Source organism: Sorex fumeus, unplaced genomic scaffold, assembly GCF_029834395.1.
Source record: "Sorex fumeus unplaced genomic scaffold, SorFum_2.1 ptg000067l, whole genome shotgun sequence".
NCBI classification, from domain to species: Eukaryota; Metazoa; Chordata; class Mammalia; order Eulipotyphla; family Soricidae; genus Sorex; species Sorex fumeus.
In genome coordinates, this window is record NW_026606124.1 from 4,612,912 (window position 1) to 4,627,565 (window position 14,654).

Sequence of the window (14,654 nt, forward strand, 5' to 3'; positions counted from 1 at the left end):
AGGGGACTATATCATGTCAGGGATCAAACCCAGATCTCCTGCATGCAAAGCATGTGCTCAGCCGGTTGAATGATCTCCCAGACCCCCAAATTTTCTAGTATACTTTATGTCAAGGATGCTTTTAATAGAATCCTAAATATATAACTATAGTCATTGTTAAATGTTCCTATCTCAAAATTGTAGCAAATAAAGGATAGATGTTGTTCTACAGTTCAGTCCACCTTTTCTCCAAATTATGCACATACTAGATTTTTTTTTTTTTGCTTTTTGTGTCACACCCAGCGATGCTCAGGGGTTATTCCTGGCTCTGCACTCAGGAATTACTCCTGGTGGTGCTTGGGGGACCATATGGGATGCCGGGGATTGAACCCAGGTTGGCCGCATGCAAGGCAAATGCCCTACCGCTGTGCTATTGCTCCGGCCCCAGCACATACTAGCTTTAAGCTAATTGTGGGTTATGTTATAGGTTGTTGTGTTGATTTTTTGGATATATTTTTCATTAAAAAAAATTTTAATCACCATTTTTTGTGCACTCAATGTTTCAATACCACACCCCACCTCCACGAGAGTGTCTATTTCCCTTTACCTTCGTCTCATGGTCCCCTCTTCAAACTCCCTCCCACCCTGGCATCTGAGTGACCCCTAAGTGTAGACTGGAAAGATACCTCAGTGTTAGGGGACTGACCAGGGTTTGATTCCTTGTATCACATACGGTTCCCTGAGTCCCAGAAGGATGATCCTTGAGCATAGAGTCAGAACTTAGCCTGGAGCTCTGCTGGCTGTAGCCCAATCCTCATCCCAAATAAATAAAAATAAGAATGTTAAAATTTTTAAATTGTCCAAAAAATTTGTTCTATCTTTAGCAGTATATAATTGGAACAATATCAAGATTAGACTGCAAAATTAATTGGTTACAAAATTAATTAATTACAAATTTTCAAAAATAGTACACATAAAAGAAATCTTTAACCATTAAAAGATCCACTTAAGTTGTGTTCCCCATTCACAGGGTATATAAAACATAAAAAATATCTTTCAGTCTTGTCATTCTTTATACCTCTCTCTCTCTCTCTCTCTCATTCCCTCCTCCTCTCTCTCTCTCTTTCCCTCCCTCCCTATCTCACACACACAGACACACACAACAATTGAAGAAAGTATTTAGCCCCTTTTGGCTAACAAAATGTAACTGATGCCTGAGGAACAAGGGTACCAGGAGGTAGCTCAATGGATAAAGCACCTGCCTTGCAAGCATGAAGCCATGAGTTTGGTCATGCTGCTGCATGCACTGAGCATGATCCTGGAGCTCTGCTCTCACAAGTCATTTCCAGCTGCACCACGTATTGAGTATTGAGCTGTATTGAGTACTGCAACTCAAAAGTGCACCCCTCAGCAAGTACATGACCGAACAGATGTGAAAACACCGTGGCCAGGCATGTGCACCCCAGCAAACACATGTGTGAGCACACATATGAGAACACTGGTCACTGCAGTAACAACATCAAGAGATCACAAAAACAAGAAGGAGGAAAGCGGAGAATTAACAAAATAATAAAATAAAACCAAAGATGGGGTGTGGGCATTTGTCTTGCACATGGCCTAGCCAGGTTTGATCCCTGGAACCCCATATGGTCCCCGAATCCTGCCAGGAGTGACTCCTGAGCACACGAACAGGAGTAAGCCCTGAGCACTGCTGGATGTGGTCCCTATGCCCTCGAAAATAAAACACCAAATCAATGAGTTCGAAATAGATAACAAATGAACGTCAAGCATATGATATAATCTGTAGTCGCCTTCACAGAAAGATATGTATGGAAGTTCTGTATAAAGTTTTGGGGTTGGGGCTGGAGTGATAGTACAATGGGTGGGGAGCTTGCATTGCACGCAGCTGACCCCGGTTCAATCCCCAGAACCCTATACGGTTCCCTGAGCCTCACCAGGCGTAATCCCTGAGCATATAGCCAGGGATAAGTCAGGATCAGGACCCTAAACCCAAATCAACAACATTTTCTGAGTCACATCTGGCGGTACACAGGGCCTACTCCTTTGCGTTCAGGGTTCACTCCTTGTGGGGCTCACTGGGCTCACTCATATGGGGTGAGTGCACCTTACCTACTGTTCTCTCTCTCTCTCTCTCTCTCTCTCTCTCTGGTTCCTCACTTTTTTTTTTCAGTTTGTGAATGCCCAGTCAAAGTATTTCCCAGCCCAGGGTAGTAAGTTTACATAATTGATTGATTTCAAATTAGTGACCCTCAAAGAAACTGGGATCCTCAAAGAAACTGATTCTCTAGAATCCACCCCCATCCCCAACTCCAACTCCTTTGGGTGGTAGGTATTATCCTCATTGGCATCACTGGAATTGATCATTCCATTTCTGGTAATGATCTCCAGTTCAAATTCAATAATTTGTGTTCATGTTCCTTCCATCCTGACTAAATCCAAAGTCACACATCACAAAGAAAATCTCAAACAGATGGGTAACATTTCTCTCCACGAACCATTTTGTTCCAGAAGATTCCCTGACGACCAGCAAGATCTTTGGTCCCCACAATGCCTTAATCGCTGGTTTCTTTCCTTCATGACACTCAACAATGATATTTTACTTTACAATTTTCCTTGTTATTTTGTTTTGGGGCTCCAAACAGCAGTGCTCAGGGCTTACTCCTGACTCTGCACTCAGGGACCACTCCCTGCAGGCTCAGGGGACCATATGGGGTAGTAGAGATCAAATCCAAGCCATCTGTGTGTAAGGGAAATTCTCTACCTTCCCGCTCTACTATTGCTCCAGTTCTAGAATTTTTCTTAAGGGAGGTTTGTGACTTTCTTTATGACTTGCTTCGATATTTTGGGCCCAGTGCACAATATAGGACATTTATAAGCTTTAATGCTGTTTCCTTCAGTAATGCAGACATGATATTAGGAGTTTCCTAGGTTCTGCACATTCTCAGCCCAATCAGCCTCTCCCCAATGTGTTTGTTATAAGGCAGGCAAGGGTTTTCTTGGAGCCATCACAGATCTGCATTTGGAACTTTTATGTTTTCCGCAGGTAAATATTCTTTTTCAAATGCTGGTCTTTCGACTTCAAACAGTTCTGGTTCTGTCACAGGGCCAACCCCCAGCCTTGACTTCTCTACAGGTTTCACATTGACATTTTGATCAGGAAGTTGTCTGGAATGTAGGTGGTTGAGGAAGGAGATGATCCCTAGAGAAGTAGAAGAATTTTATGTGAGGTTCTGTAGACATCAGATCTTTTGGCTTTTGAAATTCTTGCTCATTGGGTAAATGCTTGGCTCAAAAAAACCCTTGTTTCCAGTAATACCCACCCCTCTCACACACACACCAACCCCCACTAGGCAGAATTTTTTTCTTTTGGCATTTTGGGTCACACCGGCAATACGCAGGGCTTGCTCCTGGCTCTATGCTCAGGAATTATTCCTGGCAGTACTTGGGGGATCATATAGGATGGATGCTGGGGATCGAATCCAGGCCAGTTGCATAAAAGGCAAAAACTTTACTGGCTGTACTATACCCCCGGCCCCAGAATTATTTTACCTTACTGTGTACCCACTGCATTACAGTATTTCTCACGTGGTTAATAAAAAACTCGAACCACATGAATTTAAATCGTAGGTCCACTATTGTCTCTGTGGACTTGGGCAAATTACCCACCATATCAACAAATCATCAACAGATCTACCACAGTTAGAGGTAGAATAAATAGTCAGCTTTCAGGGGCCAGAGCAATAGCACAGGGATAGGGCATTTGCCTTGCACACGGTCAACTTGAGTTCGATTCCCCAGCACTGCTTATGGTTCTCTCAACCAGGAGTAAGTCCTGAGTACTTCCAGATATAGACCACCCTCCCCCCGAAAATAAAGAGGTTTTCAGATTCCAAACTCCATATTTCTTCACCATCCTTTCTAGCTGCACACAACCAGATGTGAGTGAGCACCACAACTAAAAGGTGCAGGCCCCAGCAAGCACACACCTGCCCATCAAGGTATCAATTGTATTAAAAGCACTAGCCAATGTTTCTGTCGCTACTGCATGCCATCTCTCATGCAAGAAGTAAATTTCCCTCCCATTCTTCTAGCATAAAGCAAGAAAATGACTCACCAGCAAGGGTGTACAAGAGATCACACCAACAATTAAGATGATAAGTCCATAGAAAATCTATCTCCATGATATCCTTCGCGTGCCAGTGAACCTGTTCCAGAAATAGGATGAGGCAGAGGAGCAAGCAGATGGCTAGGATCAGAAGAAAAGATGTCAGGTCCCCTCAGCGTTTCCAATCTGCCTTAATCACCACCCCCGACTCCTCTGTTTCCACACACACCATCAGTACAAAAAGATCAAAAGGATCCCAATTGGGAGATTAGCCTACATGGAAGAGAGAAAGGGGCTTGTCCTTTGCTGGGATAAGTGAGCCAAAGTATGTTTTATAGATTAAGAAAGGGCAGGTAGCTGGCAATGTGTTGTGATACTGAAGAAGAGAAAAGGGGCACATGAAGGAGGAGGATACCCATAGAGACATTTTTTCCCTTGTGACAATATTAGATAATTACCCTGTAGTTCTAGGTCTATACCTGACAGGAAGCTGAGTATGGTTAGCTTCAGATCCAAGTTGTCTACTATGCCTCCTCGTCTAGGAAGGCAAGAGGCAATGAGGCAGCCAAGGGCAATGAGAATAAAGAGGACAGAGATGATGAAGAAGGCTCTGGAATATTGGAGATAATCTGTGAAGGAGAAGGAGAAATAAAAGTCTTGGTTAGTTCAGAGGTGGACATCCTCTTTAAAAACCAAGAAGTGAGTTAGGACAAAGGAGGATGAAGTATAGATTGACCCACGGAATCCAGGAAACAAGTAAGAATATTTCTCCCAACTCTTAACTGATAGTTAGAATGTTCTAGGCAGTGCCAGAGCCTTATACATGTGAGGCAAGCACTTGACTGCTGAGCCATTTGTCAGGACTGAATTTATTTACTATGAAGGCAAGAACTTCATTGTGAAATGAAAGATAATCTACTAATACTTTCTAAGTAAGTGACACTTGAATGTTGGTATTAAGCTTGTTCATAAGAGTTGCATATGCATTTGCAAGACACTATTTTCATGTTCTTAATTCTAATTGTAAAAGCAGTCCATGTTCAATGTAAGTTTAGGAAAAGTTATATTGTACCAAATATCACAAAAGTACCAAGAAGAAAGAAAATTAGCCATAAATTAATTACTCATAACTTACTATTTTAGTGGACCCGGGTTCAATTCCTCCGCTCCTCTCGGAGAGCCCGGCAAGCTACCTAGAGTATTCCGCCCTCACAGCAAAGCCTGGCAAACTACCTGTGACGTATTCGATATGCCAAAAACAGTAACAACAAGTCTTACAATGGAGACGTTACTGGAGCCCGCTCGAGCAAATTGATGAACAACAGGAGGACAGTGCTACAGTGCTACTATTTTAGTATTTAATTTTCTATTATCTTTCTATTATCTTTCTTTCTATTATCAATATATAGTGATAATGCAAATCTTGTGATTTACTTAAAATCAGTTAGTGAAAGAGGAGAGATGGTACAGGTTGTAAGGTATTGGTCTTGCATGTAGCTAACCCTGGTTTGATCTCAGTCACCACATATATGGACCTCCATAACCAATAGGAGTGACCCCAGAGCACAGAACTAAGAGTACTATTGAGCACTGCTGAGTGTGGCCCAAAAACAGATAACAAAAAGTCAAAAATATTAACATGTATCACTTAGTAATTTGTTCATGTTGAACTTGGAGTATGTTTCTACTTGCTTTTTCATTCAAATAAATCTTTCAGGTCATGCCATGCTATGACTACAAAATGAAGTAAAATTTACTTTGACTCTTATAATATTATGATTTCCAGTCCCAATTTTATGGATTGTAGAAATTGAACCCTACCATCTTCCCCACACCCTTTTAAATTTTTTTTTTGAGGCAGAACTGGCTTGCTCAGGGCTTTTGCTCCTTGCTCTGAGCTTAGGGATCACTTCTGGCAGTGCTGGGGGCCCATGTACAGAACCAGGAATTGGACTGGAGTTAGTTTTACTGAAGAATGAATAAATACCTTACAGTTACAAGTAGATGCAGATTTTCTGAAGTCCAAAAATATTTGAATATGCTTTAAAGTGTAGCTTCCTTTCCTTTTTAAAAACTCTGTTTCAGCTATATCAGAGACCAGCTCACCCCCACCACTAAAAGTTGTCTCAGTGATTCTATACCTAAGAAGTCAAGTCTTTCAATGAACACAGAAGAAAGAAATAGTAAGTATACTGCGCTTAGCCTAGTCATTCTCTGAAATTTAGTAGTAGCAGGATTAGTAACAGTGATTTCTATTCAGAGAAAATGCATCCTTACTTATGAAGGTGAGTTGTTCTGTGATCCCAGCAAATTATCCACATTAATAATCAGGGGCTTGAGAGATAGTATAGTGGGTAAGGCACTTCCCTTGCACACTCCCCGAGTTCAATCCTTGGCACCCCATATGGTCCCCTAAACACCATCAGGTGTGACCCCTAAACACACAGGAAGTAAGACCTGAGCACAGCTGGGTGTGATCCCACACTTCTCCCAAAATAAACTGAAACCTGAGAGCAGCACGTTTTCTGAAGACTGGGAAATCCAGAATTAGCACTATATATGACCAACTAGAACTATCAGGACAGATGGAAATGCTCCTAATGGGGTTCAGAGGACCTTATGGGTGCTGGGGATCGAACCTTGGTTGTCCAAGTGCCATGCAAGTGCCCTACCCACTGTACTATCACTCCAGACCCTGAATCAACACTTTTATATTCAAATAAATGAAAATCTCCATGCTGCTGCTATCATGCTTCCCTTCTAATACACAGAAAGCTGAGAAAGAATCATATCAGAATCATAGAACCTGCCCAGAGATCATAATTCTGGATCTAACATCCTGGAGAGGAGGGTGTAAGGCCTGCGTAGTATTTTGAAACATGAGGGTGGAGCCCACAGTGGTACTCTGGGACCTGAGGGCCACTTTCAGCAATACTTGGCCAACCAGGCCCGAGGGAGCAGTGTCGCTAAGGTCTTGGGGTGCTAAGCACCACAAAGCCTCCCTGACAGCACCCAGGGGCCTCCGGAACTGCACTTGGTGATGGTGATACTCTAAGGACCATGCGGTGCCAGGGACTGAGCCCAGGTTGGGTATATGCCAGGTTAACTACTGTACTATCTTCTGGGCCTAAACCCTGTCTAGTATTTACATTCTTTCACAAACAGGCTGGCGTGTCAGAATCCAATATTACACACAACTTGGAACTGTGTCTGCGTGGTGATTTCCATGGCGCTGACTCTGGAGTGCCCAGCGCCTCTCTACCAGGAGCCCTCCCCATCCTTTCCACCCTAAACAAGGCAGCAACTTCCCCAACACTCTGCTCTGATTCATCGATGATGTGACAAATTCAAAAGAAGGCTCTGTTTGGGCCTGAGTGAGAGTACATTGGCCAACTGGGTTTGAATCCCCAGCACTTCTTATGTCCCCCAAGACAACCAGAAGTAACCCCTGAGTGCAGAGCCAGGAATATGCCCTGAGCACTGCCAGGTGTGGCCCACCAATACACAAAAAATGGTCACGGTCACAGTCACGGTCCTCTCGTTGTTCATCGATTTGCTCGAGTGGGCCCAGTAACATCTCCATCATGAGACTTGTTGTTACTGTGTTTGGCATATCGAATACGTCACGGGTAGCTTGCCAGGCTCTGCCGTGCAGGCGAGATACTCTCGGTAGCTTGCTGGGCTCTCCGAGAGGGGCAGAGGAATCGAACTTGGGTCAACCATGTTGGCCGTTTGTAAGGCAAATGCCCTACCACTGTGGTATCACTCCAGCCCATAAATTTTAAAAAGAAGATGGCTTTGTGAATAAAAGTGAAAAATGATATTTTCTACTCCTGGGCCCTCCATCTTTTATTATGGCTATTCAGCAGCTCTGAATCCCCTAGAAATGGGGAAGTTAGGGGTGGATATCTCAGGTTGAAGAAATAGCACACTACACACACACACACACACACACACACACACACACCTGAACTAGCCCTGTACAATTCTCAGAAACAACTGGCTGTACCTATAGAAGAGGGTTACGTTCTCAAATTTAGCCAATAATGTATTTGGGAGATTAATGTATTATTGTCAAAGATTGTGGAGATCTGAACACACTGATTATGTTTATGCCCTAGACTTAGGAAGTTAACTGTGAAAACAGAGAGACAATACAAAGGTTCATTTTCTTGCCTTACTTGCAGCCTACCCTGGCTATGTGGTCCTCTGAATACCAGCAGACATTAATTGGACTGAATACCCCAACACTGCCAGGTGTGGTCCAAAACCAAAACATTTAAAAAATAAACACTAAAAATAGGGCTTATAAGAACAAAATAGAAGAGAAGAGGGTAGGCACTGTGGTCAAACTAGGATAAAAGGGTCAACAGTTTGGTAAAATATGAAAATCAGACATAATATAGTATATAAAAATGTCCATTTATACGGCAGTACAACTGAGAACTATATACTATTATGAACAAATGTTGCTTCAACAGAACTTTTTTCTTGTGTGTGTGTGTATGTGTGTGTGTGTGTGTGTGTTTGGTTTTGGTTTGGGGGACACATCTGGCTGTACACAGAGATCACCACTGGCTCTGCGCTTAGGGGACCGCATGTGGTGCCAGGTTTCAAAACTGGGTCAGCCATGTGCCTTACCCGCTGTACTCTCTCTCTGGCCCTCATTAAAATGTTTTTAAAATAAATTTGATCACTAAAATATTTAAAAGAAAATAGGATGGTACTTGACTTGTAGTTATTATACTTAAAGGAGTTGCTTTATCAACTTTCTTTAATAGTTAACAGCATCTTTAGTAAATTCAAGGCCCTAAGAAATAAACTGTTTACACACTGACGGACAATGTTTCAGGATTGCTGCCTATTAAAGATATAGATAATAATCTTTTTTTTTCTTATTTTGGGATCACACCCGGTGATGCTCAGGGGTTACTCTTGGCTCTGCACTCAGGAATCACTCCTGGCGGTGCTCAGGGACCATATGGGATGCTGGGAATCGAACCCAGAGTTGGCTGCGTGCAAGGCAAATGCCCTACCTGCTATGCTATCGCTCCAGCCCCCAGGTAATAATCTTAAGACCTACTATTTAGCCTGATACCTGTTGACACAAATTTAATTGCTGTTTAATTTTAGTCCTATATCTTTTACTGTTTCTTTAAAAATTGCATTTGTGAGAGAAAATCTCTGAATATCATTGACATATTGCTGTAGTTATCCCCATTTGCATGGAACTCCAGGGTGTATAAGAATGAGCAGCACCATGAATAACATTTTGAAATTCTCTGGTTTGGCTTGCAGCTTAAGCCAGTGTTCTTCCTTGAGCACATATCTCTCACTTGTTTCTCTGCTTCTCTGCTTCCCTGTTGCCACTGTGGGGAAGCCTGTGTTCTCCCAATACACAATTCTCCCATTCTCTCCCCTCGCATCTTTCTAAGTAAGTTTCAATAAAAACTATATCGCTTCACCAAATCAATCATTTAATTAAATAAAATTATTTGTTTCGTGTGAGGCCCTGGATTCAATTTCTGGCACTACAAAAATGATTAGTTAAGTCATCTGGTAATGTCTTAGTGAAAATTTTTATCTCACTTATATTTTATTCATTTGATTTGCCTTCCTATAGGGATTAATTAGGGTTGAAATTGTTTTGCCATTAGCTATTAGACATTTGTAATTTCTATTTTATGAATTTTATACTTACAGAAAATTAATTTCTGTAATTAATTAATGTATTTTTATATTTTTCTGTTTTACTTTTTTCTGGTGCTGGAGATCAAACCAGGACGTCACATTTGCAAAGAAGGTGCTTTACTGCTGAGCTATATCCCTCTGCCCTCTGAATAATATTTTGTATCTTCCTTTCTTTCTTTCTTTCTTTCTTTCTTTCTTTCTTTCTTTCTTTCTCCCTTCCTTCCTTCCTCCCTCCCTCCTTCCCTCCCTCCCCCCTCTTTCTTTCTTTCTTTCTTTCTTTCTTTCTTTCTCCTTCCTTCCTTCCTTCCTTCCTTTCTTTCTTTTTTTCTTTCTCCCTTTCCTTCCTTTCTTTCTTTCTTTCTTTCTTTCTTTCTTTCTTTCTTTCTTTCTTTCTCCCTTTCTTTCTTTTTTGGTATTAGGGCCACACTAAGAGATGCCCAGTCATTACTTCTGACTATACACTCAAGGATCACTCCTGGTCAGGGTCAGGGTCAGGGGACCATATGGGATGCTAGCAATTGACCCCAGGTAAGCTGTGTGCAAGGTTCTCCCCACTATACTATTGCTCTGACCTCAAGTCTTCTATTTTTCAAACTTCTTTCTGCTTTTTCTTTTTAGTTGAAATTATAATGTCTCTCTGCCAATTATTTTTTATCGTCCAAAGATCTTGCTTTAGGATTCTGTCCTTTAGTTCCCAATACTATTGTTTCTGCTCATGCAGCTGATGTGCTACCTTCTGCATGGGTCCTGGTGAGACCCCATCCTAGAACATCTGGAACCTCTGTTTATCTGAGAAGGACAAATAATTTGGTCACACATTTTCTTTTCTTTTTGAGCCACATCAACTGTGATCAAGGCTTACTCCTGGCTCTATGCTCAAGGATCACTCCTGGCGGGGCTTGGGGGACCAAAAATGGCGCCAGGGATTGAACCGGGGTCAGCATATGCAAGGCAAGCACCCTCCTTGCTGTGCTCTCACTCTGGCCCCACTTACGTGTTTTATTTCATGACAACTATTTCTCTGTGGAAATGTTATCTCTTGAGATTTATAGGGAAATGGTTTAGTGCAATTCTCTCCTGCCTCGAACTCTGGCTGGAAAATCCATGCACGTGACATCTTGCCCTAGAAGCTTTTATTTTTATTTTCTTTTTGTTTGGGGTCTACACCCATGGGTGCTGAGGGCTTGCTCCTGGCTCCACACTCAGAGGAAGGCTTGGGGGACCAAAGAGGGCTCTGGGGATCAAATCCAGGTCTGCCACAAGCAAGGCAAATGCCCTATCTATACTATCACTCCGCCCTCCTTGAAGCTTATTTTTAAATATATTGTGCTGAATTTTCAGATTTTACTTAATCATAAAAAATAGACATTAGTAATTTACTCTTAGCAGCTGCCACTGATTTTTAATAAGTCGCTGTGTTTGATTTAGACTTCACTTCTGACAGACTCATCAGTACTTTTCTATTGCTAGCAGGACCAGCTGACCTTGAATGTTCGATCTGATGGAGGCTGAGACACATTTGCTTTAACTCCCGAGTATGCTCAAGTACGTCTCTGTTTGCAAGCCTTGTTGGAATACCATTCAAGGGGCCAAATGATAGCACGGCAGGCAGGGTGCTTGCCTTGTGGATGGCCGACCAGGTTCAATCCCCAGCACCACACAGAATCCCTTGAACCCTCTCAGGAGTGATTCCTGAGCACAGAGCCAGGATTCAGCCCTGCACACAGCTGTGTGGCCCCCCAAATCAAATAAATAAACATGCAAACTACCAGAGTTCCCAGAAAGTAAAGAGTATATTAACACATAGTATGGAAGAGAAAACTGGGGCAGGAGGGAAGAAAAGTATATGGAAGACACCAAAACAAAACAAAACAAAACAAAAACCGGTTTATCTTCTCAGTTTGACAATTTTCATCAGAGCCAAAAGGTCTTGGAGAAAGAAAGAAGAAGGAGCAATATGGAAGACAGTTCTGAAGCCACGGACCCTATGGCATTTAGTTGGTGGCACTCACAAGGGGATGTCTCCGTTTGTCTCCAGCACAGTTCGTGGCTGCAGGTGACCCAGAGTCCTGCGTAGAGCGCATGGCCGGTCTTGATCACCAGGAGCTCCACCCAATTCAATGGGGACGTGCTAAGCACCATGAGCATGCCGAACCCGCAGAGGCTGCCACTGAACATTCGGAAGTAGAGGTGTGTCTGATCCACATGATGCCGCCGCCTCTGGGGTGACATCGAGGCACCTGGGTGATTGCTGGTGGGAAGGGTAGGCTACAAGAGAAATATTGCCTAGCATAAAGGATGATTCTGGTCCCCATGGAGCCCCTCTCCTCTCTTCCAGCACCCCCAGGTGCTCTTGGTTTGTGACTCTTTCCCTACCCCTTCTTTAAAACCCATCTGGATGGTCTTTTGGGCTCTTAGACCTTGCTCGAAGCGAGCTCTGTTCCACCCATCTGCCTACAGTTCTCTGTCTCCTTACCCTTTTGTATTTTCGGTCCCCCTTAATTTTGGGAACTTTAGGAATATGGAAGGTCATGATTACTTCTTCCCTACCCTTCATCTGGGCAGCCATTGCACCGTCTAACTGTCACGGAACTTTTTCCCGCATCACCTCACACATGCTGCTAGATTCCGAAGGGGCCAGCACCCATGGCTCTAATATCATTTCTGCTTCATATTCCAGTTCTGGTCCTATCTGGAGGAAAACACTCCATTTAAACATGCACACATAGATGTGATGTTCTCCCACGCTCCCTCCACTGGCTGCTCTTACTCCCCAAAGCAATCCACAAATGCCTTGTGTGTTGCTCTTTGCACTACATCCTGGGACATAAAGATGAACAAGACACAGTTTCTTATGGAGAACCTAGAGGCCACACCTCAATGGTCCTCAAGGGACCCTGCAGTTGCTGAGGGTTAAACCTGGTCCTCAAGTCAAGGCATGGGATCCAGCGCTTTGAGCCATCTCCCTAGCCTTGCCCCCTTTTCGGTTGTTGGGCCAAATTCAATTGTGCTCAGGACTTACTCCTGGTTCTGCACTCAAGGCTCACTCCTTGTTGAGTTCGAGGACCGTATGAGGTGCCAGGGACAAAACCTGCGTCAGTCATGTACAAGGCAAGCACCCTATCCTCTGTACTATGACTATGGCCCATCTCTGCAACCTTTGGATTGATTTTGGATTTTCTCCCTGGTGGAAGAAAAGTTAGAGACAGTGTTGATAAGGTGACTTGAAAAGAGACTTGGAAACACTCTGGCACAAGCTGTGTGGACTGTGGCACCAAGGCCGTTCCCTCGTTTGTATGTCAAACAAGTCCTCTGAATGTCTGAAATGATTGTGCTGAGACATTTGTCAGGAGGTTCCTGAACTCAGGACACTGCGTTTTCCCAGTGGACTCTGTCAGTAATGGCAGCAAGAGAGATGTAGTACACTTAAATGGTTCCATGAGGGTATTGAAGTGAGGGCACCAGAACAAGAAAGAGGTTCAGGAAGGACTATGGGTGAGAAAGCAGTTCATGAGCCACTGGATTCCACTGAGAGTTGGGTTAAGAACATAAATTCTGTAATTTGTTTTTCTTTGTTTGTTTATTTGACTTTGTTTTGCTTTGGTGCCATATCTGGTTGTACTCAGGGCTCTGTGCTCATATATCACTCCTGGTGGCTCTAAGATCCACATGGAGTGCCAGGGATCAAACTCAGGTGCAAGGCAAATGTCATACCTGCTACACGATTGCTCCAGTCCCTTAAGAACATAAATTCTCAGCCTCCAATATGGTTTGGGGTTACTCCAGCACCAAGCTGAGAGTAGTACCCAAATATTGCTGGATATCATCTCAAAACCAAACTAAATAAAAATTAATCAGAGATGCCAAAAAGATGCCATTTTTTTCACAACATAAACACTGGAATAAATTTCCATCTGATGACAGTGCTCGGGGTCCTAGGGATCCAACCTAGGACCTCACACATTCACACATGCAAGGTAAATTCTACCACTGAGTCCCATCCCTGGCCCTCAACGATCAGCTTTGTTGTTCATAAACAGATAAACTTTGTTTCTAAGTCTGTGCTGAGTCAGAGTACCTTGCCTCATCTTTTTTTTCCAGCTTACTTTCTCCTCACCCACTGAAACTGGAAGCTATTCCTGATGACAGCTATGGAAACAACTGTTCTCTCTGTGCACACTTTAGTGTCTAATCCTCTGGAATGAGCATTATTTTTGTTGTTGTTGTTGGTTCGGGGCCACAGCCAGTGAGCAGTGAGACGTTGGGGTTATTTCTGGCTCTGCCTAAGGAAATACTCCTGGATATTCTCAGGGAACCACATGGGATGCCAGGAATTGAACCTGGGACAGACACATACTAGGTAAGGACGTTACCCACTGTGCCATTACTTTGGCCCCAAACAAGCATTATTTGAATCTCATCCTTCCACGGTACTTAGACTAGGGACTTGAAGACATAGTATTTAATGTTCAACAAATAAGTAAGTGATACATTTTAATATAAAGTACAGAGGTGAATGCAGAGGTCAGAGGTTGATCATTGTCAGAGAAACTTTAGGGAAAGTTTACTGAAAGTCATATGTTAGACGAATTTGAAAACAATGTGGCTGGCAACTGTTGGTGGGCATCCTTTTAAGACTTTTTTTAAAAATTTTTTAAAACTTTTATTACTGAGACACCATGAGGTACAACTGTAGACTTACAACTGTACCTTATGGTGGTGGAGGGATGGGTATTTGATCATTGTATAATTGAAACCCAAGCACAAGACTTTTTATTTTGGGGCTGGAGAGATAGCACAGCGGGCAGGGCATTTACCTTGCATGTGACCGACCTGGGTTCGATTCCCAGCATCCCAT

General features: G+C 43.0%; 1 protein-coding gene across 1 annotated transcript; it reads right to left on the minus strand.

Moving 5' to 3' along the window:
* Positions 1-3,005: 3,005 nt before the first annotated feature.
* TMEM202 (transmembrane protein 202) lies at positions 3,006-12,353 on the minus strand. The gene is made up of 5 exons (XM_056128737.1): positions 12,273-12,353; positions 11,809-12,064; positions 4,585-4,734; positions 4,115-4,246; positions 3,006-3,199 (listed from the first exon to the last, which is right to left on the minus strand). The coding sequence occupies exons 1-5, from the start codon at positions 12,351-12,353 to the stop codon at positions 3,006-3,008; spliced, it is 813 nt and encodes a 270-aa protein (XP_055984712.1).
* Between the last annotated feature and the right edge of the window lie 2,301 nt (positions 12,354-14,654).

Bases quoted from the DNA above. Each gene is read 5' to 3' on its own strand.
- TMEM202 (XM_056128737.1), bottom strand. From the start codon at position 12,353: ATGAAGGGTAGGGAAGAAGTAATCATGACCTTCCATATTCCTAAAGTT. The intron at 12,065-12,272 runs GTAAGGAGACAG...TTTCTCTTGTAG, and splicing joins GGGACCGAAAATACAAAAGG to CCTACCCTTCCCACCAGCAA. The intron at 4,247-4,584 runs GTATAGACCTAG...TTCTGATCCTAG, and splicing joins CATACTCAGCTTCCTGTCAG to CCATCTGCTTGCTCCTCTGC.